Source organism: Ambystoma mexicanum, chromosome 8, assembly GCF_040938575.1.
Source record: "Ambystoma mexicanum isolate Mex_15411 chromosome 8, UKY_AmexF1_1, whole genome shotgun sequence".
Lineage (NCBI taxonomy): Eukaryota > Metazoa > Chordata > Amphibia > Caudata > Ambystomatidae > Ambystoma > Ambystoma mexicanum.
In genome coordinates, this window is record NC_090929.1 from 97,758,665 (window position 1) to 97,785,570 (window position 26,906).

General features: G+C 47.1%; 1 protein-coding gene across 3 annotated transcripts in view; it reads right to left on the bottom strand.

The window, feature by feature from the left end:
- Positions 1 to 3,830, bottom strand: part of MVB12B (multivesicular body subunit 12B) — a 786,673-nt gene extending 782,843 nt beyond the window's left edge. Inside the window, exon 1 of one of the 3 annotated variants that reach the window (XM_069609391.1) lies at positions 3,495 to 3,830. Coding sequence is in view for 2 of the 3 variants with exons in the window: in XM_069609389.1 (XP_069465490.1) it covers positions 3,277 to 3,327 (51 nt within the window). In the remaining variant the exon portion in view is untranslated. The other 2 variants (XM_069609389.1, XM_069609394.1) reach the window with 2 other exon arrangements.
- Positions 3,831 to 26,906: the final 23,076 nt, after the last annotated feature.

A 26,906-nucleotide genomic window follows, 5' to 3' on the forward strand; every position in this document is an offset into this window, starting at 1 on the left:
CTATCCATGTGTGGGAGAAGAGCCAGAGACCATTATTAATTAATCTTATATGGACAGTCTCGACTGAACAGCGAGGAGCCACGGTGCTGACGTCACTAGTGACACCATGACATAGCAGCGTTAGACATAAAGCATACGTGCAATCCGCGCTGCACGGCACAAACACAAACTTGAATACATGAAGAACATGAGTGTACAGTTCTATAGTTAAAGGACAGATACATATACATACTGTCATTGCTTTTATCATTTTTTGCCATTACCAAAACGCAGCAACACAAAACCGCAAGGCACAAGAGATCCTGAGCAAAGCTTGCAGATGCTTAATGCAAATAACCCTATTGAACTGCAGGAGCACCTATGGCACCTGACAGAGCCACATGTGACTAACCTATGGAAAGTGTACTATAACATGGACAATGTAGGAACCGCATTAAACAGTTTAGGAAAACTACAGCAGGCCTCAGATCACTGAGCAAGGGACGAGCTGAGCCGATTCAGGCTGGACAGAGAGCAAGACGTGTGAAACAGGACCCACTGCCAAGGTCAAGAGATACAGACAGACATTCCAGTCCCCAGACGGCAAAGAGACCAGCTGCAAGAAAGGGAATAAATCCTCAGATTTAGGAGCTGCAAAGCTCAATATCGTGGTCTCCAGACACTTGATCCGACCAAGGAGGACAATGGACATTCTCATTTGTGGAAAAGAGAGCCGATCCCAGCAGAAACAACCACAGGCGGCGACATTTGTTGCAAACGTTCGGAGCACATTCTCATGAGAAAAAGGTGGTATGCACAAGTTACAATGCAGACACATAGTCGTTCCCATCACCTTGAAGAGGTGCACAGTGATCTGAGAACCATTTCGGGTCCCAGGCCTGGGGACGTGAGCTCTAGTCAATCAGAGTTTAGTACCTTAGGGGTGGGTAGCAATGGGCGAGAAAGTCCACTACTCTGCAACAATGTTATGGTTAGTAAATTGGAGATGGAACGGGGCAGCCAGTAGATTAACATGTATAATGTACCCATATAGGTTACTCTACTCTACTTCTGACGGCCAATCCCACACTGCGATAAACTGGCCCAAGTAGTGACGGAGTAGTGACGTGTTTTTGCAGCAAAACTGGCCTGCGAGCCAGGGGAAGTTGAGATGTGCATGAATTCTTCCATGTTCCTGTGCTGATACCTGTTGGTTTTATTTGTAATAAACCGCAGTTTGAACTTGCCGTTGACTGAGTCCTCCGTGTATACTGGGGAGGGAGTTGGGCTCTCCTAAGTCTGCAGACTTCCAGCATTGCTCTGGCATACCTGGGAGTCCTTCCCAACAAGTATTTTACTCCCTATTTTTTTATGTTGGGATTAAAATGATTTTTGAGGGAATAAAATTGTAAATCCAATTCCCATATAACCATATACAAGTATGTTTTAGTTGGAAAACGGAAATGTTTTTGTAATAATTATTTCTTTGCACTTAGTTGTTCATGCACATTGAAAGATACATGTTTACTTCTTTTGATGAAGCAGTTATAATAATAGTTTGTTCCCGTGGTAGTATGTGCACTACTGGTCCAAACAGATCCATGAAGCTGCACAAGTGAAAACAGGGGAACATGGTTGTATGGTTCCTTCTTTTTGTTGGCAGAATGTATACTCCCTATTTTTATTTTTGGGGAATATTTGCCTATTTTTAGGGAGTAAAAGTGTCCGATACATCTCTTATCTGTAGGGCTGGGCCTGCCGAACCCCTAAATCATAGCTGGCAAGTGACTATATTGTGTGACACCTTGAGTCAGCCCTGGGTTTTTACATAGCTGTAGCTGCCAAGTTTCCCCGTTCCATGCGTGACACCTCAAGCCAGTTCTGTTTCTCCCCTCCCTCCCCTCCCTCCCCCGAACCCCCACTGCATGCTGGGACTTGTAGGCCCTGCCTTACAACGGGAAAAACGAGACTACAAGTTCCAGCAGGCAATTGAAAAAAGATCAGGACTGGCTTGAGGTGTCACGAATAGAACTGTGAAACTTGGCAGCTACTTTTGCTGGTCCTTGAAGTTTTTCTTTTCCCATTGTAAGTATGGGTCTAGAAGTCCGAGCATGCAGTTGAAAAAAAAAAACAGGAGAAGCTGAAGGTGTTGCAAATGGCATGGGACCACTTGGCAGCTATGTACGGTGGGGACCATCCACTGTAGTTTCTGTTCTGCCTCACACAGCCAATCAAATAGCAACTTCTGTTCTGCTCCCACTACCTCATCCTTTTTCCTTGCAGGACTCCAAGAGGACATCCAAATGCTGTAATCCACCATGTGGGAGAACCAATAGTGGCAATGAGAACTTCTACTATGCTTTTTTTTTTTATTTAGTTTAAAGTGCAATTTGGTTAATTAAAACCTTATACACTACAGAAAAAACGATGCTATGGAATATATAAATATGGCAGCAGTTCAAGCAAACCACTGCAATGTTTACATTTCATCATCATATTGATGGGGGCCTTAACATGGTAAATTGACCAGGTGGGTGCTAGTGTGGTACCATGGAGGTCGAAAAACGCAGTTGACAGTAATACAGAGGATATTACGTCATTTCTTGAAATGAGACCCTTAGTTTGAGTCGCACATCCAGCCCCGAGTTCCCCTTACCACGGACACATTTGTAGTTCTGTATTGCATTGTATATCTATATTGACAACTGGAAACTAGAAGTACCAGAATTCAACAAAAACAACGATGTACATGAGATAGGACACCTGACATTGGACGAATTGAGACCCCTGGATAAATAAGACCCTTTTGTTGTTCAAACACACAATCTCATTATTGGCAATGGCTAGGGTATTTTGATGCAAAATACAATAAAGAACCAAATCAGGACCATAAAATTTGGCAATGTCATGTTTATTGACCCACCGTATTATATCTGTATGCTTGTTGTCACACAGATTAACCAAATATTCAAAAACTAAAGAATACCAGAGAGGAATCTGATGAAGGGTTGGTTTGTGTTATTATGTTCCCCTCTGCACTGTCAATAGAACAGAGAAGTAGGCAAGAGCATGCTGAAACTAGGAAAGGGGGACATTGTTAGAATAACGGTAGAAGGCAAGGGGCACTACCACAGCAGCCGCACTGAGAGAGAGAGAGGCACACTGCCCACACACTCACTCACTCAGTGGCAGCAACCTGGCAGGCCCGGCTGCCTCTTTAACAAGGAGCTTGCTATCAAAATGTCAAGACGTGGGCTTTTTTTCAGCAAGAAAATGTCTTTGTGAGCCAAACTTAACTGTTACCCGCAGCAGCTCGTCTCTCCGATTGACACAAAAGCAGCTTTTCATGGCCCGAGGAGAGGGCAGCCAGAAGCCGGGGCCTCGCGTGAGCCAGGCGGCCGGGAGAAGTCGCAGCAGCAGGGGGAGCGGCCTGGGAGGGGAGGCAGAGCCCCCGGCAGGGGAGGAGAGAAGGAAGGAACAAGCGGCAGAGCTGCAGCAGCCCCCGCGCCTCTTACCCGTGCCGGATCAGGGTGACATGGCCCCCACTCTCTCTCACAGTGCCCCCCCGGGCTGCTGTCCACGCTGTACCCCCAAAAAAGAAAAAAATCATGCAGGAAGGGGAGCGCGGGTCACGGCAGGAAACATTTGGGCATTGCAACTTTGTGTCTCTGATCGGCGACAGCATGCATGCTCCAGAGTCTGGGCGCAGAATAAGGAGAGGAGGGGGCACAAGTGCTGGGAAGGGAGACCCCTGTGTTCCAGACGGGACACTACCACCGCCTGCCTGGGTGGGACACAAAGGGAGCTCGGGGCGGGCAGGGGGGAGACCCCCGCATGGGCAGCAGGGCGTCCCGGGACGGCCCACCCCGCAGCATGAAACACACATCCTCGCGTATGGTGTCTATATCATGTTTAGTCATTCTGCTTATTAATACGTGATATGAATTCATAGCGCCGCATTACGAGTTATCTTCAAAGCGCTAGGGGATTATACAACATAAATGAATGAAGACGTCATGTTTATTTCACCATTTTGTACTTTCTAAATCATATTTACTCATATTGATATTTATATACTTTGAGTTTAACAGAATGAGTGTAATACGGTATTTCATTGATTTTGGGGTTTCCCTTAGCTCGCTGCATTACAAGAATGCGCTCACCTCAAAGCGCTATGAGTTTCTAAAGAATTATATGTGACTACATAATATGTAGTATATTGTTTGTTTATATTTTCTACATCATATTTAGTGATCATATTTATTTTTTCAGTGTATTGACTTTAATATATTTTCTTTCAAATATAGTAATCATACACGTGTTCATTTATTTTGAATATTTGTAGCGCTGCATTACGAGAGTGCTCTCACCTCAAGGCGCTATGGGAAGGAGGATCATATTTATATGTTTTGGTGCTTCTAATCAATATGTGTCCTGTTGTTACGTTATATTACTAGATTGTATACTGTGCTAATTCACCACCATAGTGCTTTAGTTATGTATCATAATTGTATGTATTTTTATGCCTTCATTTTCTTTTTAAGGTTTTGTATTTTGTATTATACATGTGCGGCTCGGAAACCTCTTCAGAGCTCTTTTTAATTTTAAATAAGGGTCCCTGTTTTTTTTTTTTTTTTTTACTGATTTTGAAATATACATATAGGCAGAAATCAACCTACTTCATCTCTGTATTTATTTACGAAAATGGAAAAAACGTAAAAACAAGTGTTTCTGCTTGGTTCCCTATGCTGTCAATCATACATTGCATGGGAGAGAAGAGAGAGAGAGAGGGGCGGGGAGAGAGAGAGAGAGATTCTTTTTAATAAATGCATTTTTTCATTCAAATAAATGCAGACAGATTCTGGTTGCAAGTTATGTTTTTATATGCCAAAAAATAAATGTGGATAACTATGGATAAATACAGACTCAAATTACAGAAAAGTAATTTCCACAAAACAGGAGCCCTAGTTATAAGTAGGATGGAGGTGTCTACATGCTGTGTTATGTTATATTTACAAAGCACAGTATTTAGCAGTCGGCCTCTTGGCGCTAAGAGAGAGTGCAGTTACAGTGAGCTAGGGCCTCTAAGAAGAGTCTTTCAACTATTTTTTGAATTGCTTGTCATTGTGAATGGTTTTGAGATAAATCGTCATGGATGGGGCCAAGAGAGAAAAATCTTGCCTGCCTGCTCAGACCTTCTGAATCTTATCACTATTTCAGTATTCAGTGGAAGATCTCAGTGTTCGTTTAGGTTGATATCCAAAAAGAACAAACCCGCCTAACCTTACTCTAAAACCTCAATTTCCCCATACACTTCTCATACAGAAACTCACACAACCACTTCTCTGCACAGCAATCTGCACGTACTTCACCACACTGCAACAACAAACAACACATAACCCGGATCAACAGCACATGGGAACTTGCACCGACCTGATAACCACACTCAAGGTCAGCAGATAGTGCAAACCAAACTGAAGCTGCCAACAGGACATCACAGCTTTCTCCTATTCCCACTACACCCTACTAACCACCACGACACCTCCTTTTCAAATCTGCCAGAGCGCTTGGTGACACTTTGATGGTGATGGTTGCCGATACAAATACCTTTAACATTGCCATTACAATCCAAATGGGCAATAAGTACAATCTTAAAGTTCTCTCTGTTCTTAATCATGAGCCCATGCAGGCTTCTGATGACAGGTGTTATCCGCTCTAAGTAAGATCGTGGTCAGTAGACGTGCTGCCACATTTGGTAGGCGCTCAAGTCTCAAGTAACATTGACCGGAGTAGGCCCAGATAGGCATTTGGACAACCTGGGCATGAAAATGTCAAAGCAACTATCTCTTGGACTTTGTATTTGTTCCAAACAGGCTACCGAGCTGTGTAGCTGGACTCTGCCTCAGTGACAGATCTCCGACAGGTGGGCGACATGGATCTGGGACAACTCACCTCAGTGGTCGTTTCACCACAATTTGTTAAGGAATTCTTAGTTTGGGCTATTAGTTGGCTCTGTAAGGCGAAACTATTGCATTAGGACACATATAAGGAGAAATGGCATATGAGGAGGGACACAAAGGTTGTAGGTGTTTTTTGGTTACCCATTGACTGCCCATGGCCGTGCGAATTCCCATGGCCATTCCCACCCAGTTCCTGCCTCTACCCATGCAAAACACCTCCTCATGGAAACTCTTTCACCTTGATTTAATCAAGCCTACTCATCAAACTTTAAACTCTAACGGCATGCCAGTGTTCTTTCAAAGCAGTCTTCTGAGAGCTAATTATTTAATTGGAGCTATAAACAGACCACTGGTGTAATAATGTCTTAACCAAGTCTGCATTCAGTCAATCGATTTATAAGGACTATGCCTATCCTTCACAGAAGCCCTGGTAAAAACAAGCATTTGCAAAGTCAACAATTGTGGCTTGTGTGTATGAAGTAGGCATTGGCCAGGCACTGCTATTAGATGCCCAGGTACTCACACCATTTTGCACCTGTTACCAAAAATTGCCAGTTAATACCACTATGGCAGAGCCTGACAAGTGCCTTTCCCATGCCTACACAAAAGCACCAAACTGTTGACATTGCCAATACTCTATTGTATTAGGTGCCAGTCTACAATGCCTCCCTCCTACCCAGCACCCCAAGCCTTAAATTCCCTTTTACCTACTCCTTGATCACACCTAAAAATGCCACAAAAATGTCTCTTCACCAAATGCGGTGAAATAGCGGCAGTGAGTTGGCTGGATAGCACTAGCCATATCCAGTCTTCATGACGACCGCAGAAGAAGGCACCGAGCTGCAAGCGGATGGTGCAAAGATGGGCTTGCAGGGCTTGAACTGGCCGCTGGATCCTCCGTTTCATCAGCAGGTGCCTTAGGGTGTTTAACAGCAGAGTCATCCCCTCATTCAAGCGCTGCCACCACCGACCTTTCAACAGATCTTTGTACTGGTTGGTCCATCTGCTGGATGGCAATAGGCACAGGTTTATGCCTTCTGGGGTGCAAACTGTGACTGTATTAACAACAGCATTGAATAGCATGGCGTTCATTGGAATAGGAGCGCGGCTACATCAATGGAAGCCATGGCCAGGACTCACCTCAGTGTACACCCAATTTAGCTGGACCTCTACTAACCACACTCCTCCAACCTAAGCCACTGCATCAGATTGGATCAAATGGACCGTGACACCCCCCACACACTCCTATCAGAGCTCGCCCCCCAGCCATGGGTCAGAACCTGGACAGCTGGCCGGTCCTCTGAGCTTGCTGGGGACAGAAGGACGACACCCTATCTCGGCGAGACCCATAAAATACAACAGGGGTATCTGGAGCGGCTGTGGACCATTTAAACTGCCGGTTATCAGCACCAGCCCCGCTTACAGAACATAGTGGGGGTGGAAGCAGAAGAAAAGGGGAACTAGGGGGAGCATTCCCCTGGTAGTAAAACCACAGCCCAAGTGTCCATGACCAAGAGCCACCCCAGGGCCAAAAAGGGATCAAACGGGCCGACAGAGGTGGGGAAACAGCAGGAGCAGTGGCACCCAGACCCCCTGCACTTGGCGTCTGGTGCCATAAACTGCAACAGCGGCCCCTCCTCCCACTGGGGCCACAACCGCCCTACCCGGACAAGGCAGATCACAAAGGAGCAGGAGGAGGCGCTGAGACTAACCTCACACCACACAGGTCAATCAGCCCAACGGTACAGAACCTCTGCCCCCACCGCTGGGGCACCGACAACCAAAGCCTGCAGTGAGAGGGCAGGACGACCACACTGCACCATAAGGAAAGATAAGATCAAGAAGGCTGGGCTCCAAAGTAAGATGGACCAGTACACGGCGGGTGCTTCTCAGCCCCCTGCGACTCGTGTCAATGGGTTAGAAGGCACGGAAGGGGAGCCACAAGGCTCCAAATCACGCTCTGCGACATAATACGAGCCATAGGAGAATCCAGATTCTCAATGGAAGAAAAAGAGGGCGTCTCACAACAAAAGTGACCTTCCTTAGACAAGACATGCAGAAATGGCTTCGAGAGTCAGAGAGGCAGAGCAGTGTCTTTCTGAATTGGAAGACGCCATTAAGAAAATGGAAAGACAACTGTCGGTGGTCACCCAGAAGCTCACGCAACTCGAGAACAGGGCAGAGGACAGGGAGGGAAGAGCTAGGCGAAATAACATTCGTAAACTTGGAGTGCCAGAAAAGGAGGAGGGGCCCAGTATGGAGCTCTTCTTGGAACAATGGTTAACAACACTCTATGCCCCAAAGAAGCTCTCCAAATTCTTCCCGGTGGAAAGAGTCCACAGGATGCCGGTGAGACACCCCGTTCACTATAATAGCTCGCTTGCTGAACTATAGAGACCGGTATACCCTGCTGTAAATGGCGCGGGCTACCGGTCCCATAACGTACAATGGCTGTCAGATTGTGTTTTTTCCAGACTATACTTGGGAGGTCCAGAGAGCACGCCAATTCTTTGAATCTGTCAAAAAGAAGTTGCATTCACTAGGCATGAAATATGCTCTCTTCTTTCCGGCGTAACTCAAAGTCTATCATGATGGAACTGAGCACCTTTTTAACAACCCGAAGGAGGCATGGTCGTGGCTCGAAACAAACGTCCTATCACTGCCAGAACATCAACTACCGAAGGGTTGACCCAGAGGAGAACCACACCTGCATCATTCTCCAATACCGTCGGACTCGCAAAGAATGGAGCAAGCAGCACCCACGGAACTTGCACCTGCAGCAGAGGGCAATGGATGACCTGGCGCCCACAGACGCCGGACAATATCCTTGCAGGATGTGTAGGGGCAAGCAACTAAAGCGGCTACAGATCGGAAGCAGAGGCTCACATGGTTAGCTGCTGTGGGTACCCAGCAAATGGTTGACACAGTTCTTTCGCACCCAGTTGGTGCAGAGTTAGGGCTACAGGTGCTTCTAGCTTGGAAGGAGTACGGGGAGGAATGGGGGGGCAGTTCGGCAACCATTGTTGGCCAGAACATCATTTTGGTAGGGTTAATAAATTACACAGCACACAAGGGCATCCAAATAGGGGCTGACATGAGGAGGGGAGGGTCAGTGGTCGGCTGGGACGAAACTGGCCGGGGGGACACTACCTGGGCAACAGCAGAGTACCCTTGGGATGACGGCTCATGATGGGAAAGTCACAGTGATGACCTGGAATGTAAATGGGCTGTGTTCTGGGATCAAGAGAAGGTTGGTCCTGCATTTTCTTAACAGGCTCTCCTCTGACATTGTGCTTCTCATGGAGATCCATCTGGCAGGAACAGAATGCAGATTTTATTCTCAGGTCCAACTAAGGTGGCTTTTCACGCAGGTTTTGATCGGGGCTCCAAGGGAACACTTATACTGCTGCACGGGAGAGTTCCATTTCAGCTAGCGGAAGTGAGATCCGATCCCAGGGGACGATACGTCGTGGTGAGGGGAGAACTGTGGGGATACACTCTGGGAATGGTAGCGGTCTATGCCCCCCCACCACTCTCTATGGATCTCCTAGCGGAGCAGCAGGGGCTCAAGCTTCACTGCCATGCTGACACCTGGATACTAGGGGGGGATTTCAATGAGGTGATGGACTGGGGCCTGGACAGATCATATGTGGGCTCCAGAAACACGGAAACCTGTACTAAACTTTGCTCCTTTGCTGAAGCCCTGAGGTGGGTGGACACTTGGAGGTGGTCGCATCCTGCAGATAGAGGCTATTCCTTTTTTTCCAGGGTGTATGCGTCATGAATTGACAATTTTTTCATCCCAGCGAACATGATACACCGGCAGCTGTCCGCCAAATACCTGACCAGAGGGATATCAGACAATTCCCCCCTGGTCATGCAACTAAAGAATAGGAGGGCAAAGCCCAAAAGGAGCTGGCACCACAACACCTACTACCTAGGGGACCCCGAATTTGTGGAAGGCCTAGCAGCAAAGACTGAGGAATACTTTGAGCTAAACACAGGGACAGTTGATAGCCCAGTCACACTTTGAGAAGAATACAAGGCCAAGCTCCGGGGGTAGGCCCTTTCAATGGTGGCTGCCAAGCGTAAACAGCATGTGGCTGAGGTGGAGAGGGTGGAGTGGGCAGTGCAACAGGCGGAGGTGGAGTTCCTCTCCTATGGGGTGCAGAAAGCCAAGAGTTCGCAAGTCGCGGCGCAGGAAAAGCTGCCCAATATCGCACTAGACAACGCCAAAAACGCAGACTCGGCCAGACAAAGCCAAATCCATGAAACTGGGGACAAAAGGGGAAAATGCTGGCCTGGTTAGAAAGGAGGAACAGATGCTCGGGGCACGTGCCTGCCCTGCGGAATGCCCAGGGGGGAGGAAACTACCTGCGACACAGGCATAGTGGAGGCATTTGCACAATATTATGAGGCGCTATACAGCGTGGGAAAGAAGGACGGTGAGGCATGGAACCCAGACGCATTGGGCCGGGTGCTTATCCCATGGCTCTCCGCTCAACAAGCCACTGGACTGGAAGTGGACATCTCTGAGGATGAGGTCTCTACAGCAGTCGCACAACAACAGACTGGAAATGCACCAGGGCCCGATGGATTTCCCATAGAGGTATGGAAGCGGTTAGGGGAGAAGGTGTGCGGCCATCTGCATCGCCTCTTCCTACAATGCAAACTGGATGGTGGTCTGCCGCCAGACCTCAGAAAGGCGAGCATAGTGGTCCTGCCAAAGCCGGGCAAACCCCCAGGATATTATGCCTCTTATAGGCTGATATCCCTAATAAATGGAGAGGCCAAGATACTGGCCCGAGTACTGGCCAATCATTTAATGCGGGTGATAGGCTCGCTGATACACCAGGCCCAGTGCGGATTCATGCCTTCTAAATCGATGCAAATTAATCTATGGCATGCACAGCTTGCTATTGGCTTAGCAACCGAAATACCTGACAAGTTGGCGCTCCTTGCCATAGACTTTGAGAAGGCTTTCGATCAATTGAGGTGGGAATTGCTCTGGGAAATAATGCACCACATGGGGTTTGGCGAAAACTTCCTGGCTTGGGTCCGGCTATTATATATCTCCCCTGAAGCAGCTTTAAAAGTAAATGGGGTCACCTCCCGGACTTGTGCAATGGAGAGAGGCACGGGGCAGGGATGCCCCTTTTCGCTGCTGCTGTTCGTTCTCGCAGTAGAACCCCTACCAATACAACTCGGAGAAAGCTCAAATTGGGGGGATTCAGATGGCCGTGGGGGGAGAAGACAGGGTTTCGCTTTATGCGGACGACCTCCTAATATATATGAGTAACTCCAAAGCCTCGTGCCTGGTTGTGGTGGGAATACTACAGGAATGCCAAAGCTTTAGTGGGCTCAAAATAAACTGGCAAAAATCTGTCCTTTTCCCAATACAGGGAGAGATGACATGGCTTCCCCAGGAATGCCCATACACAACAACGGTAACGGGCTTCAAATACCTGGGAATCCACCTTAGCCCATTCTTAGCAGATTATAATCGGCTCAACCTAAGCCCTGTAATAAACAAATTCATACAAGATAGCACCCAATGGCAATCCCTCCCACTAACCTTGCAGGGCATGGCAGCGCTATTCAAGATGCTATCCCTGCCCAAATTCTTGTGTGTCCTACAGAACGCCCCGCTCCCGATTCCAAAGAATATCTTTTCCGAAATTGAGGGATCCTTGAGGGGGTTTTTAGGGGGGGCAACCACGGGTGGCATTGAAGACGCTACAGCGGTCTGGGTGGGAAGGAGAAATAGGCCTGCCCAGCCTGCATAGATACTACTGGGCAGCCCAGCTACGGACGGTAAATGACTGGCTACATGGGGACCAATCACTTCCACACATTGCCGCAGAGTTGAAAAGGCTGAGAGGCTGGACGCCCAGGCAGGCTCTATATGGGGGGAAGCGATACATGAGGACCCTACCTGGGCCGATGAGACACACGTGCCAGGTGTGGGCAGAGGCTCACCAGGATCTGGGGTGGGGCCAAAAACCGACTCTTGATCAGCCCATATGGTACAATGCGCACCTTGGGGAACTGTTGAAGGTAGGGTATTTGGAGAGCTGGCTGCTGTGCAGAATAGACACCCTGGCGGACATCATACAAGATGGACGCCTCCGGTCGTTTGAGGAGCTACAGCAGCAATACGGCCTATCAACTGGGGAGGGATTTAGAAACATGCAAATATCTTACACCATCACTGCCCAATTCCCCTCCCTGGGAGACGTTTCAAGTAAATCCCACCTCTAGGCCAAACTATTTACAGCAGGAATCTCTGCTAAGGTCACGTCCACCTTATATCAAGTGCTCACGGGATTCGGGGCTGCAGAGCTCACCAACTTGCAAGAGAAGTGGGAGCAGGATCGAGGAAGAATAGAACCAGAAGAATGGGTAGAGGCTTTGATGTCCCATGGGAGGTGGGAATGGCGGCACGGTTGCAGTTTATAGAATTAAAAAATCTTCATGGGGTATATTACTCCCGCACAATGCTCACCAGATGGGGTAAGATAGACAGTGACGCATGCCTCAGATGTGGTAGGGAGGAAGGTACTTTTTAATCACACACTCTGGGAATGTACGCAAATAAGAATCTTCTGGGCTTAATGCAAGCAAAAATTGTCCACTTTGATGGGGGCCCGAGTCCCCTTGGAGCCTAAGCTGGCACTGCTGGGAATATGGGAACACACAGACTTCAACAAATTCGAGAAAACCTTCCTGACTGTAGCAATGGGACTTGTCAAAAGACTGATAACAGCATCGTGGGGTCTAGCGCAGCGCCCGAAATTAAGTCAGTGGTCGGCGGAATTGGACCGCTGCATGGCCCTAGAAAGAAGAGTTTACAGAGTCAGGGCCTGCCCCGGGAAATGCACAAAGATATGGGGAAGCGGGAAGGTGTTGGGTTAGACGGCCGAATGGGATGGACGGCCCGGACCATGAACATTTCCCCCACCAATTGACCTCATCAGCACCAGGGCAGTCGGTGCTCTCATGTCAATAGTAATAATATGTATGGATCCTAACTGTGATATGCATAAGTCGTACTCTCGTTGTGTATTGTTTGTTCTGTTATGAAAACAATAAACAGATTGATAAAAAAAAGAATGGGGCGAAAGCCCCAGGGCAGCAAGAAGGACAACAAAGGCCGAGAGGCAATGCGGGCATCACAGCGCTCGTGAAGGAATTAGAGAGGGTGCATTTACCACTGCATAAATGCAGCTTTGTAGGTTTTCAAATTGTTGATGTTCTTTGATTCTCGCTACACCGCAGGGAGCGAGGAAGGAGATAGATGAGGATGCGTGTTTAAAAGTCAGCACCCTGCCTCTGATCACGGAGCGAAATCCCCACAAGTGCCGCCTCCAGGTGTAGAATCAGGCCGCTGTAGGAGGAGCGATGGTCCAGGCTCCGGATGGTGATGAAGGTGCAGCTGAGTGAGGGGGCCCAGGAAGTGGGAATTAGGGGAATTACAAATGTACACGATGGTAAATGTAACCTCGAAAGGAAGACTCACCCGGCCACAGGATTCTATTTTGCTGGATACATGAAGGCTAATTTTAGTCTCGACTATACGCCTGGACTATAGGTTCTTACCCATGGGTTTTCTATCCATTCTTGACTTATTTGCTGAAGGTTCATGCTATGCAATTGTACAACCTCTGAGCACTCGGAGGAGCTAAACATCCAGAAAGAAATCAGCCAAAACATCCTTTCACATTCCCCTCTCCCGTTCTTCACCTGGGCAACCAGACCGGAGGGACAAACAAGCCCTTCCACAGGATCTCTGTGCTCAGTTGAACATCCTCTGTAGCACGGAAGCTGCCTCCTGGGACCTCTGTTTCATCTTTCACCTCTTCCCCTTCAGCCTGTGCATGCGCTGCTTCCTCCACTTAGCTCTCATCCCCGGAGGCTCGGCCTTCCAAGATGGCGCCAATGACAAGAGTATGGATAGTGTTGGTGCAACATGTGAGTTTATCACTATTTACTTGCATACCTTTAATGTTAGTGGCCACCAGAGCACTCTGCCATGATGTTAACTCGGATGACAGACAAAGGGCGAGTAGGCCCTGCTTGTCCTGGTCCGCCACCTGGCCGTCAGGCACACTGGAGTAACAAAGAACATTCTTAGCTCTCACTCACAGGGCCCGGCTAAACATTTGTCGCGACTCTGAGGACCCATTTCAATATGATTGGGCCACACCATTGCCGACAGTTAGGGGGGGTGGACACAGTCTGTGACACCCCTGGGTTTCTTAAATAAGAAGGGATGCAACGGACTGATCTTTAGGGGCAGGCAGCTAGACGGGAGCTGAAACACTAAACTGCCACTAAAAAGTTAGTAATTGCTCTGTCAGCAAGGTGCTAACGCAGATAAAACAAGAGTAAAAGGCAAAGGTGATCACACTGCTGGATGCTGTGTGCTATCAAAGGCAGTCTGTAACCCGCTGCAAAGCACACATTTAAAGTCTTCAGTTAAGGTGGCAGCAGCCAGTAAAGGGCAGCCTGTAACATGCACACAATGCAAAGTGCACATTTAATGCCATGAAAGAAAGTGTTGCTGTGTAGTATGACTGCCAAAATAGGGGCACCTGATTGCCCCTCTACCCCCAGAGGCTCTGAACAGAACACCAAAATCAGAACACTGTGGGACTTTTAGGCAAACAAGGCACTGATATGTTCTAATTTGTCTTCCGAACCTGTCCAGCAAAAGATATGAATGGACATGATCAGCAGCAACATTACAGTAAATACAATTACAAACAGCAACATCAGCCCTCAATGCTCCAGGACACCATAGTGTCATGATGTTGAAAAAAACCAACACAAGGTGTGGCCCCGCCTCCAGACGTTCGCAGAGGTGAACGTATGTATAAGCTAACAAATATGCCAAGTGACCTGTAAACAGTTAGTTTAAACACAAGGAACAATGCTGCCACTATGAAGAGCAGAATAGGTTGCACCACACAATGTAGGACCTACATGTAGAGAGCACATATAAACTTAAAAAGGTTGCAGCAGACCCAGATATGGTTACACAAAGTAGCAAAGACAGGAACGTAGGTAGAAGTAGATCGCAGCATACACAGGCAGGGACTAAACGTATGGCGACATTCAACCCACGAGACACAAAGAACATTAGCATGGCAGCGAGGGATCCAAAGTACCACCATTTTAGAAAGAACAGTGAAAAGCCTTCATTCTGAGATACCGAATCCTGACATCGAAACTGCTTTACAAACAGTGCCAAGCCACGCGATATTCAGACAGACGCTCAGAAATCAAGGCTGTGTAGCAGAAGCGCCCCAAGAGGGAATCGAAACCACTAGAAACCATGTTCCAGAAGTGTACAGCATGCAACTCTAAAAGTTAATTTGCTTCTGTTGGTAGCAGTGAGAACATACAGATCACTTTTGCTCTCCAGGCGCAAGAGGCTACCGTGCCAATCAGCCTCTTAATAAGGACAAAGAGCATCGAATACAGGTTAGAATATCGGAAAACTTAAATATATTATAAATATGCAACAACTCAGTAGTTTAGTACAGTATGAGGGTTTTTCTGCATGGCAAAAGTAGCAAACTGAATCATGTCTAGCAAGGCCCAATTTCAGCAGCTCAGGTGCAGTGAGATTAAATGATTTGCCCAGGATCACACATTTCATTAAAGTGGTGAATTCAGTATTTGGACCCAGGCTGTGATTTAAGCACTTGACTACATATCTTCCCAGTGACAGGCCACTTATATTTATTAAGGTTTTGGTTTCCAAAAATGTAATAATAAGTTGTTCTATCAATGCCTTAAAAAGTACACAAATCACAGAGGAACCCAACCTGACTTTATATACATTGTTATAGAAATACGTCAAGCAAAAAGACATGTATAGCTTTATTTCTGCCACCCTGAATGCACAATGCCAATAGCACCCTGCAAAAGAAATGTGGACTTAAAAACAATATCATTTGGTTTTAACAAAGGTTATTCGCAGTGAAAGAGAATTCAATGTAAGATAGTCTACTTGAGCCATTATTTTACACAGCATACAGTGTTATACTTGCCTCCCATTTATTATTACCCACCAATCGCACCTTTTAAGGGCTAACAGTCGTTACCCAGGCACCCATGTGTCTGGGTCATCAACCTCTAATCGGTTTATTGAAATGAGGTTGTCACCGAGCTGAACTTGGAGGTGCTGGGGGAGCAGTGGGAAAGGCGCTGTGATTCCCTGCACTTTTACCTGTCACACGAAAGTGTGAGCTGGGAAGCCTTTGGACACCTGATCCTGCTTCAGAGGAGAAAAGTCAGGGCTTATTTCTGTCCCGAGATGGCTGTGTGCAAGACATGGCACATTAAATTGGGACAGTCCCGAAACATGTGGGATGGCTGGCCACCCTACAGACACACCCAGCCCTGTTCCCCGAACTTGGGTTTCATCTGGGCTTGTTTTGCTGCCATCTTGATATAAGGTGAACATGGCGAAGTCACACAAAGGAGGTTTTCATCAACCATGTGGATCTTTTTGGCTCAGTTCAATAAACCTTATCTAAATGGCTGCATTTTAATTGTTTCCCTGTTCTTTTATCTATTGCAGCTGTGACTGCGTAGAGGTGGAGAGCGAGGGCAAGCACCTGCCCACCTCACATCACAAATATGCTCCCCTTTTACTCCTTTCCCTCCTGCTTCCTTTTCCCCCTCACAGCGTTCTTTTTGCCCTGCTTTTTTCTCGTTACTAGCAATTTCCTCTCTACTATCCCATTCCTTCCTGCTCCTTTTGAACGCTATGTCGTCCATTGTTCTTGCTTCACTCCCTTAATCCTCTTGCCTTTTTTTGTCTCCATTTTTGCCAAAGGTTCTTTGTTATAAAGATCCCACTCTCTTCCTCATTTTGCTCCTATTTGCATACTCACCTGCGTTCCTTCACTCAATTTTTCCCTACCTCATTTACCCAGGTCCCACCATTTGCCTCTCCATTGCTGCCACTCCACTCCCCGCTCACTTGCATCCCTCCTTTCCGATTCTCCTGGCTTCCCTCACTCTTCATTTCTCCCTGACTCTTTAAACCTCCATTATCCCCCATTCTCCTTACACTTCTGAACCTGATGCTCTCTATCCCCCTTCCATCCTCTTAACCCTGCATTTCCCCTCACTCTTGCCCCTCATAAACTATTGCCCCATTCTCCTGCCCTTGCTCATTCTCTGTACCCATTCACCCTTTTGCCCTCACATGCCCCCCTTCAATCACTTTATCTCCTGCCTACCCTCACTCTCAATCTCTCCCTCACTCTTCTGCCCTCCTTCATTCTCTACTCTCCTGTCCCCTCCGTGTTCATGTTACCTGCTCCTTCTCTACTGTTCTCACTCACCATTCTGCCCTTATTCCCTCTCCATTCCCATTCACTGCCCTGCAACAGGGCCCTGTGGAGCTAGACGAGATATAGAGGTGGTGGGTTGGAGTTAAGGGGTCTTTCATGTGCTACAGGCAGCACCCACATAAAAAGGTAACCCCTGGCATGTTTTGAGATTAAAAGGTGAACTCCTTTAAATCTTTGATGTTCAATGACATTTCAAGTGTGTGGGTTAAGAACACCGGGGACATGCACAAAAGGGTTCTGCATGCAGTAGGAATGACCCCGCAATATTACCTCCTATAATGTCCCTTCCCATTGCCTTGAACCCTGTCATTTCCAATATTAGCTTCAGGCATGATCTTTCAATGTTACTACCATTGACAGCAAAACCTGGCGAAGAGGCCCAGTTGTCTCTAGCTAGAGTCAGACTCCCAAACACAGAAAACTAAAAAACGCAACTTTAAAGAATGTAGCAGTCCCTAAAGTTCATCATTGTGCAACTCCGCCCACTCTAGGCTCTGCCTCCATGATGCACCCACCGGGGCCCTCATTCATTTCTGCCCACATGGCCCTTTGCCTTAAATCTGCCACTGCTAACATCCCGGTTCACTGGCCCATCAATATTGCGCCTTTCAGAAAAATAGACGAGAGATGGTGTAGCCCATTGGTCTGAAATCTGCGGCTCTTCAGATGTTTTGCACTACGACTCCCATAATCCCTCACTATTGACTATGCTGGCAAAGTCTGATGGGAGTTGTAGTGCAGAACAACTGGAGGCCAAAGGTTGCAGACCCCTGGTGTAGCTTCTACTATATGTTATAAATCCCATTATATGTTATCTTTTTATTTGATTTCTGAATCATTTTATGTTGTATTTATGAATAGATTTGTTCAATTTATGAAAAGTGGAAGGCCGATGGAGGATGCTTTGGCCAATTGAAGGGTATAAATCAAGACAAACCTTTCTACAAGTAAAACACATCCTTACAAAAAAAGACACAACTTACTAGAAGACAATTGTATGGACCGGAAACTAAGGAAATACCCAACACAGAATTAAGCCAGGCAGTAAGAACAGTGTTTTCAGCCCATGTATTGTTATTCATCACATATCGCATTATATTTGTTTTTTCATGTTATATATAGTGTGTTTATTAGCAGTCGTAGTTACCTGGACTACAAATGCTCGGAAAGCAAGTCGCTGCCAGTGTCTTCTTTCAAGCATGTCTCCTATTTCAGCCAATTAACGATCATTCTGGGTGGCTTCATCGCAACCAAACACTGGCATTAGCAAGGATGCCTTCCCCACCTACCCAGACACCTTTGAAGTTGGAAGGATTACTACTGACAGGACAATGGTTGCTTAAGACTCAGCACTTCCTGGGAAAGTCTGGGAGGTTGGGCCTGAGTGCTCTCCATTGTGCAGGAGACCCAGAGTGGGGGTGGCGGCGCTGGTGCAGCAATGCTGTAACAACGGGCACATCAGAAGCTGCCATTGCTGTGCACCCTGCCACCAAGAACGCTGCACCCTCCTCCCTCGTTACTCCCCACATCAGTGGCGCAACAGCATAGAGCAGATGGGGCGCCAGCCACCCCGAAATGTTAGGTTATGTTGACCCGACCTGGCTGATCCACAGAGCAGTGGTAAGACAGAACAGGACACAGACATTGAAGGGTGCCTGGGCTTCCATGTTAAGGAAGGCCCAGCAATTACTAACATAAAGCATTTCAATGTTCGCACCTGCATTCATTTGCATTCATTTTCTAGGCACTTGAAATCGTGATGTGGGGTTAGCACTTGCATGCCGAGGGAGTGATTGGAAAGGTAGGGGGGACAGGAGACAGCACATTCTTGCAGCCGTTCTCAAGTGTGTGCTTTCAGAGTGAAGGCGAGAGTTAACTGCTTGTAACATAGAAACTTCACCAGCATAGTCTCAGTCGACTGTGTAAAGAAGATAGATAGCGCCATGCAAGTAAGTTTATCCCTCCCCCGCAGTCTATGAAGTGAGCACCTCTCCTAAAATGTGAAGGGTTAGCCCCAACCCCCACCGAAGTTTTAGCCTATGTGCACCCTTGCCATACATCCCCTTTCCGAATGTGCTAGATCCCATATATATATTCAGGAATTTAGTATAGCTCTGACCTGGCTGCATGGAGCTTCTAAGCACTATAAAGAGAACATGTTTGATAGCCGGGGAATCTAGAACACAAGATGCTGTACACAAACCAGTGCAGTGTGTTCGCGGCCCAGTTCAGACCGGGTTCGAGAAGGTAGGCTGGGATCGGGAGGGGGTGTAATTGGGGAAGTACTATAGAGAAAACTGTGACGTTGTTTTATGATAATTTGTTTGCAGTAGAATTGTTTATAATTTCAGGCACACTAAAGCAGTAGTTTATAAATTGCGTGGTAATGGTCAAAATTATTATTTGCCTAATGCTGCCTATTTTACCACCAAATTCAGAGAATTCCACCACAGGTTTTCTAGCACTACGAGTAATCTTATGACTGGGTCAAGGGTAATCGGTAGTACTGCTGTTAGTTTTACCCCCCATTTCAGAGGTGAGTTTAGAAATACCGCCATCAGTATTCCAACTAAATACTGCAGCGGCTTTCCAGCAACACCACTGCCATTACCACTGGGCCAGGAGTAACTAGGCGGTACTTATTTGCTATGTTATGTTAAGTTGATTTATCCCGCGCACCGCTGCCATTTTCATAGTCTCCAGGGGCTCAATTTTAGCAGTATTACTGCTCCAAAACCTGCCCATCTCCTGGTGATGCCAAAGTGCCTGACACATAACCTCGGGATTTTGCTTAAGCACAGATTCGAACCCAGGTATTGAGGTACCATGGTGAGCAAACTAGCCAGCAGGCCACACCCCTGCTTTATTTCCATTGCTGGATTGTGTGAACCGCAGCCAACAACATCTTTACATTTACAAAGGGTGCTACTACCAGGGTGACAGAAGGTGCCGGAATGGGAGACCCACACAGTGACCATGTACCACATGCAGCAACTTCGCCATCATACATAGAAACACATTCTGGGGCATTCCTTGGAAGGTTTTGGACAAGTGGGTTAGAGCCACAGACACAGGGCACAGGCATAGGGGAGTTTAGACCAGTCTCACTGAGCGCCATCGACCTGGCATCTGTTGCAGGAGATTAGGCGAGTCAAGCGCTTGCTGGGCGAGAAGTGCTTTGGACGCTCTCCTAAAATTCAGATGTTGGTTGTGAGGATTCTAACACTAGATATGGAAGTTCCCAGTATTCGGGAACCTGAAGGACCCGATCGCTCTGGCACGAGCGGGCGAAGTTCCCTGTGCTGCTGAATGTTGTATCCACTCGTATTCAGGGTTTAATTTCAGGGTTTAACTTCATTCTCTGTTATGTGTAATGCGCCTTGAAACTGCTTCTTGGTTATTGTGTGCTTAATACAGTTTAATAAATGGAATGAAATGAAAGAAAATTCACTTTGCTTTGGTTGATCTTAGCTTGGCTGTGACAAGAGGTTGAGGCGGTGGGGTTTGACCTCAATGTGATTTTTTAACATCATCTGAAAATACAGAGTCCTATCTTGTGAAACATATCTGAACGATTTAAAGTAGGAAGGTTTTTTAAACACATATGCACGCAATGGAAGCCACAGAAGCCACAGGAGTCTCCCTTTTTCTTAAGGACGTGCTCAGCACCATCGCAGACTCGAGGTCGCCAATGGGAGTGAAAATTGATTGGGTGAGCTCGGAGGTGTTCTTACTGCGACACGATTTGCATAAACTGTCTTTGCAGGCTGGAAAGGCCAAAAGGCTTATCTCAGACTCCGAAGACGCTATCAGGACACTGCAACGGCAAATGGCGATGTCTCCCAGCAAATGAAAACCATGGAGAGGTCAGTGGACAAAAGTGAAGGCCGATCCTGGTGCAATAACGTTCACATTCTGAGGCTCCCGGAGAAACTCGAGGGTCCTGTATTGTGCTCTTCTTGGAACAATGGCTAACAGCCCTCATAGCCCCTAAAAAAGTCGCAAATGTTTTCTCCGTAGAGAGAGCACACCGGATACCCACTGGTCCATCTGTACCAAGAGCGCCACCATGCACAGTGATCGCAAAAGTACTGAACTACCAAGAGTGTGATGCTTTACTACAAATGGCGCACACAAGTGGTCCGGTCACCTACAATGGCTCCAAGATCGCTTTCGTCCCAAACTATACCAGGGAGGTACAGCGGGCCAGTCAATCGTTTGACACAAGAAGATACAGACCTAGGGTATCAAATATGGACTCCTCTTCCCGGCACAACTCAAAATATATTTTATGGGGGCCTCTCTTCATTTCACAGATCCCTGTGAAGCCTGGACCTGGTTGAAATTACACGCTGGAACGGACTTCCATGCCGAAGGCGGCGAAAACCACAGTCCGCCGGCACAGGATCAGAGGCCTTCTGTGTGACCTACCGGGCAACAGGAACAGGATATCGATGCTGTTGAAGATAGGGCCCGGCAATCCATTGACCAGGGCTGAAGGGACCAAAACCGAGATGTGAGCTCCTTGCCAGTTCCTGTATGGGACACAAAATATAGTATGGCTTGGCGTCATTGAGGAAGCGTTCGGCTGGTAGGGCCTAATGGTGAAATCATTTGCCCCCCCACCCCTAATTTGATTGTTAAAGTAACTGGTTAAATGAGAATATTCGGGTGACAGGTACTCCGGGTTGGGATGGAGTATGGGAAGGGGGGAATTTGGGAAGTTACATTTTTTATATGTTTCAATTGGTTCACTGCACTTAATGGAAGGCTCAATTTGGGTTGTCCTATCCTCTGGGAGATCGCTAGACACATTGATGACATTTTCTGATACCTCCGTTTAGGCTTAAATGGGTATTACTGACACTGAGAAGTACCTCACTTGGAACGTAAATGGCCTATGCACTAGTATCAAGCAAAAGTTATTATTATGAAGCAATGGAGCACTTTACAGAAGTATACAGCAATGCAAATACATAACAGAGCGCTTTACAGAGGTATACAGAAGTACAGATGCATAATAGAACAGATATACAGCGGGGGTAGGATACAGAGGGGCACAGAGGACGGGTACAGCTGGGGTACAGCAGATTAGTTCTTCAGTTCCTCAACAGATACACCTCAGACATGGTCATGGCCACCGAAACACACTTGGCAGGTTCAGAATGCAATTTCTTCCAAAGATCTCATTATAAGACCTCAATACACGCAGCAGGGTTCTCTATGGGTGCCAGGGGGATCCCCGTCCTCATACATAAACACCTCCCTCTCAAACTGTTGACGGTTCAGCAAGAAACGATACGCAGATATATTCTGTTGCTACGCGAGCTATGGGGTGCTACTCTCAGCACAATGGCGATCTATGCCCCTGCACCGCTGTCCATGGAACTACTGGAGGACATTCAGGTTTTACTTTTAAACCATCTTGCAGACCTCTGTGTTTTGTTTTAGGAGGTGATTTTAACAATGTTATGAACTCTTCCATGAGACCATATAAATGTGTGCGAAAGGAACCCCAAAACATCCACATAAATATCCACTTTCTCGTCTGCACTTGGCCTCAGCGACATGTGAAGGGAACTACACTCGCAGGAACCTGGCTTCTCATCCCACTCCGGGGCTCATGCGTCCATGTCCCGGATCGATTAATTCTTTCTCCCTAGACAGGATGCGCAGAAAATGACCTGAGCGAGGGGTTCTCAGACCACTCACCGCTCCTCGTTGAAAATCAAAAGTCGGCGAATGAAAAGTACACCACAGTGGCATTTAAATGGATAGTATCTTGGTTTCCTAGAGTTTGTGGATGGCATAACCTCTAAAACAGAGGAATATTTCACTGTAAAGACACAGTGGACAGTCCGATAATACTATGGGAGTGATACAAGACCGTGCTTAGATGAGAAATCATTTCATGAATCTCAGCTAAAAAGAAAGCCCACATGCAGGAAATAATAGACTCTGAGAATGAGGCTGCTCAACTGGAAGAGGACCTCCTGAGAATGGGCTCCCCGAAGTCACCCAGGTCACTTTTAGTGGCAAGGGAAATTCTTCAGAATATCTCCCTAGATAGCACATGACAGGTCCATTAAACGACACAGAGTCATATCTATGAAACAGGAGACTAGCCCGGGAAAATGCTAGCATGGCCTGAAAGAAGAGAGGAGGGACATAGGTCGGTTAGGGAAATAATAAGTAGGGAAGGGGATAGGATTGGGGAAGATGAAGGTATAGCAGAAGCCTTTGCCAGGGTGAGCAGACATCCCTGTTTTCCCGGGACATTCCGAGGAAATCACCCTCCATCTTGGGGTCCAGGGAGTTTTTTCATTTTCTAAAGCCCATCTGGGGTTTGGAAGGCTGGCTGGCTACGGTCTTGGTTTTTGCCGGGACCCGATTTCGAAGTCCCGAAATCGCATCCCGGCCTGACTCTTCCTGCGTGTAAATGGGGGTGTTAATGCTTTTCACACCCCCATTTCCTCCTCCTTCCCCTCCCTGGCGCTCTCCTCCAATGAGAGGAGTGCACCTGTGAGCACACCCCTTCCCTGCCCTCCGCAACATGCCAGCGACATAGAAGTAGGACTACTGTTTTATCCTAGTCCTACTCCTATGTCTATGGCCTGTCCCGTTTTTTTATTTGTGTTTAATCTGGTCACCCTAGCCTTTGCCAACTATTATGAAGAGTTGAACCGGGGCCCACAACATTCTAGTGGGTCCAGAGGACTAGGATGTTGCGGAACCTTGCTCCCCCACGTTTGTCGCACCTTCAGAAATTTGATCTGGAGGCAGACTTTTCTGAGGATGAAATCACTGATGCCATTTCCCAACTCCACTCTGGGAAATCACCAGGCCCACACGGCTACCCCCCAGAGGTATGGAAGCAACTGAGTGCGCAGGTGGGCCCTCTCCTATTTGATCTCTTTCATCGCAGCAGAGATGTTGGAGCCCTACCCCCAGATCTCCTCTGTGCCAGTATAGTGGTCTTCCCCAAAAAAGAGAAACCCCCTGAGCTGTGTCCTTCTAATAGACCTATCTCCCTGATTAATGGGGAAGCCATAATTCCCACCAAAATGCTTGCCAGTCGCTTACTACCGGTTGTCTCGACACTGATCCATACGGATCAGTGTGGATTTATGCCGGATAAATATACCTGCATAAACATCGAGCGATTACACCTTGCGATTGAACAAGCCCTATCCTTTAGGTACCGCTGGCACTTCTCTCGATAGACTCTAAGAAGGCGTTTGATTCTGTGGTGTGGGATAGTACATGGGCGATCATGAGATGCATGGGATTTGGGGATAATTCCAACTGGTGGGCCTGCTTGCTATATGAAGCTCCAATTACAGAAGTCTGTGTGAACGGTATGACCTTCAGACCTTTTCTGTTGCATTGCGGTACTAGACAGGGGTGCCCATTTTCTCCCCTTCTGTTTACTCTAGCCATCGAGCCTCTGTCAACGCAACTTAGAATAGACCTGACCCGGGTATGTTTTAAATGGCCGAATGGGTGGGAGGACCGTGTCTCATTATATGCTGATGATCTACTTATATACTTGGAGAACCCAGTTCAATCCTGTCCAATTGTGATAAAACGACTACGGGAATATGAAACATTTAGGCTGACTTAGGGTGAACTGGCACAAATTGGTCCTCTTTCCACTCTGAGACGACGGTCAGGCTATCCCTCCCAACTGCCTGTACCAAGTAGAAAGACTGGGCTTTCAAATTTAGATATATTTATTGGCACGGATCACAAGGAATTCTCTTTGCGTAATCTCCGCCCTATCACTGTGCGCTTCGTCCAGGACATAAAACACTAGAAATCCCTCCTGCTGATCCAATTGGGAGGGCAGCATGGTTTAAAATGCTACCGCTTCACAGGTTTATATATATATTCTCCAGAATGCCCCTCTAGTGAACAGGAGTTTAGTAGGATTGACTTGGCTCGCAGGGAATTTCAATGGGATGACAAGCAATCACTGATAGCCTTGGCTACGCCACAACGCTTGGTGTGGGTGGGACGTATCGGGCTACCACATGTCAGACACTACTACTGGGTAAGCCAGCTAGCAGCAGTGAATAACTGGCTACATGATAATCCCCAATTACCCCATATTAAGGCCGAGGCAGCCTAGATGGCAGGAACTGAGCCCAAGCAACTCCTATATTGGAGATCTGGGCATACGCCCCTCGCAGACATGCCCCAATACTTGAACCGGGTCTTGACTGAGGTACATAACATAGGCACATTGGTTAGAGCAAGAGGCTAACACTAGCTCAGCCATTTTGGGGCAATACTCAACTGCCTGAAGCGACTACATCTGTGGTGTTTATGGGGTGGGCTACCTCTAATATTTGTACAGTGGGAAATATGATGAGAGGGAGAGACTACAGTCCCTTGAGGAATTACAGCAAGTATACCAAGCACTTCAACTATATACAGCTAACTCACGCATTACGCACACAGATAAATATTTCCAGGAGATCCCACTGTGTTCCCCGCTTGAGAGGAATGTCCTAAAACAGCATATCAAGACCGAACCCCAATAAACTCAAACTCTTGAAAGTTGCCAGAAGCATCCACTCAGGTATTCATCTTCAGCAATCAACAAACTATGGACCAGCTTAATATTGAAAAAAGAATGCTCTATATACAGATAATTTAGGGGCTTTGTTATGACCTATACTTTCGTAAACCTGGACATCATTATATTGGGCTTAAAGGTTGTATCCCTTTAAATCAGGATGTCCACTTGTAAAAGCAAAAAGAGAATATCAAGGCTGAGTACCCCAAAAGGAAATACACCAACACGGTCTTACAAAGATACACAGATCTTTCTTCTATAACTCAACAGTTTTCCAAGAAACAAAGCATCAGATAGCTATCTGGCCCTCAGTACATCACAGCGAATACCAGCCCGTTCACTGTGTGAAGTGAGTGGGACTGTACATCAGAATATTCGCTCTTTTAAACAGTTCTTAACATGATGTCCAGCCCACCTACGAATTAATAATTCCTCGGGCTAGGGGTTCGTGCCAAGTTCACTTATTTATACATCTATATGCGTATGGATTATTCCTAGTACATATACAAATAAGTCACAATGGCAACATTGTGACTAGCTGCACAACCAGATTTATGAATTCTGCACAGTCTCTGGGTGGATCAACCACCTAGGCTAAGACGTCCTTTAATTCGCCTCGTAAGCCTCGATGGAATAACGTGGTTCTTTTGTTTTCTGGCCACCTAGCTTCAGCAACCAGTCTGTTGAAGGTAGCAATGTACGTTAACAAGTCCTGATTCCCCTGTCGGGGGGACAAGAGTTCATTGTCTACTGCTTGTTCCTGGGTATGGCGAGCAAAACTTTTTTCCATTTCTCTCTGGAACCCCCCAAAGTCATGTAATAGAGGATCGTCATGGGTTACCAACGGCACCGACCAATCTGCTGCACTACCACTCAGGTATGATAAGACAAAAGCTAGGTCGTTTGGACTACAAAGAAAATGAAGGCGGCACTGATTGATGAATGCTGCATACTTCCGTGGGTCGCCTGAGAACCTTTCTGGTGGTGCCAGGGGCACTGTTCCAGGTAACGTGA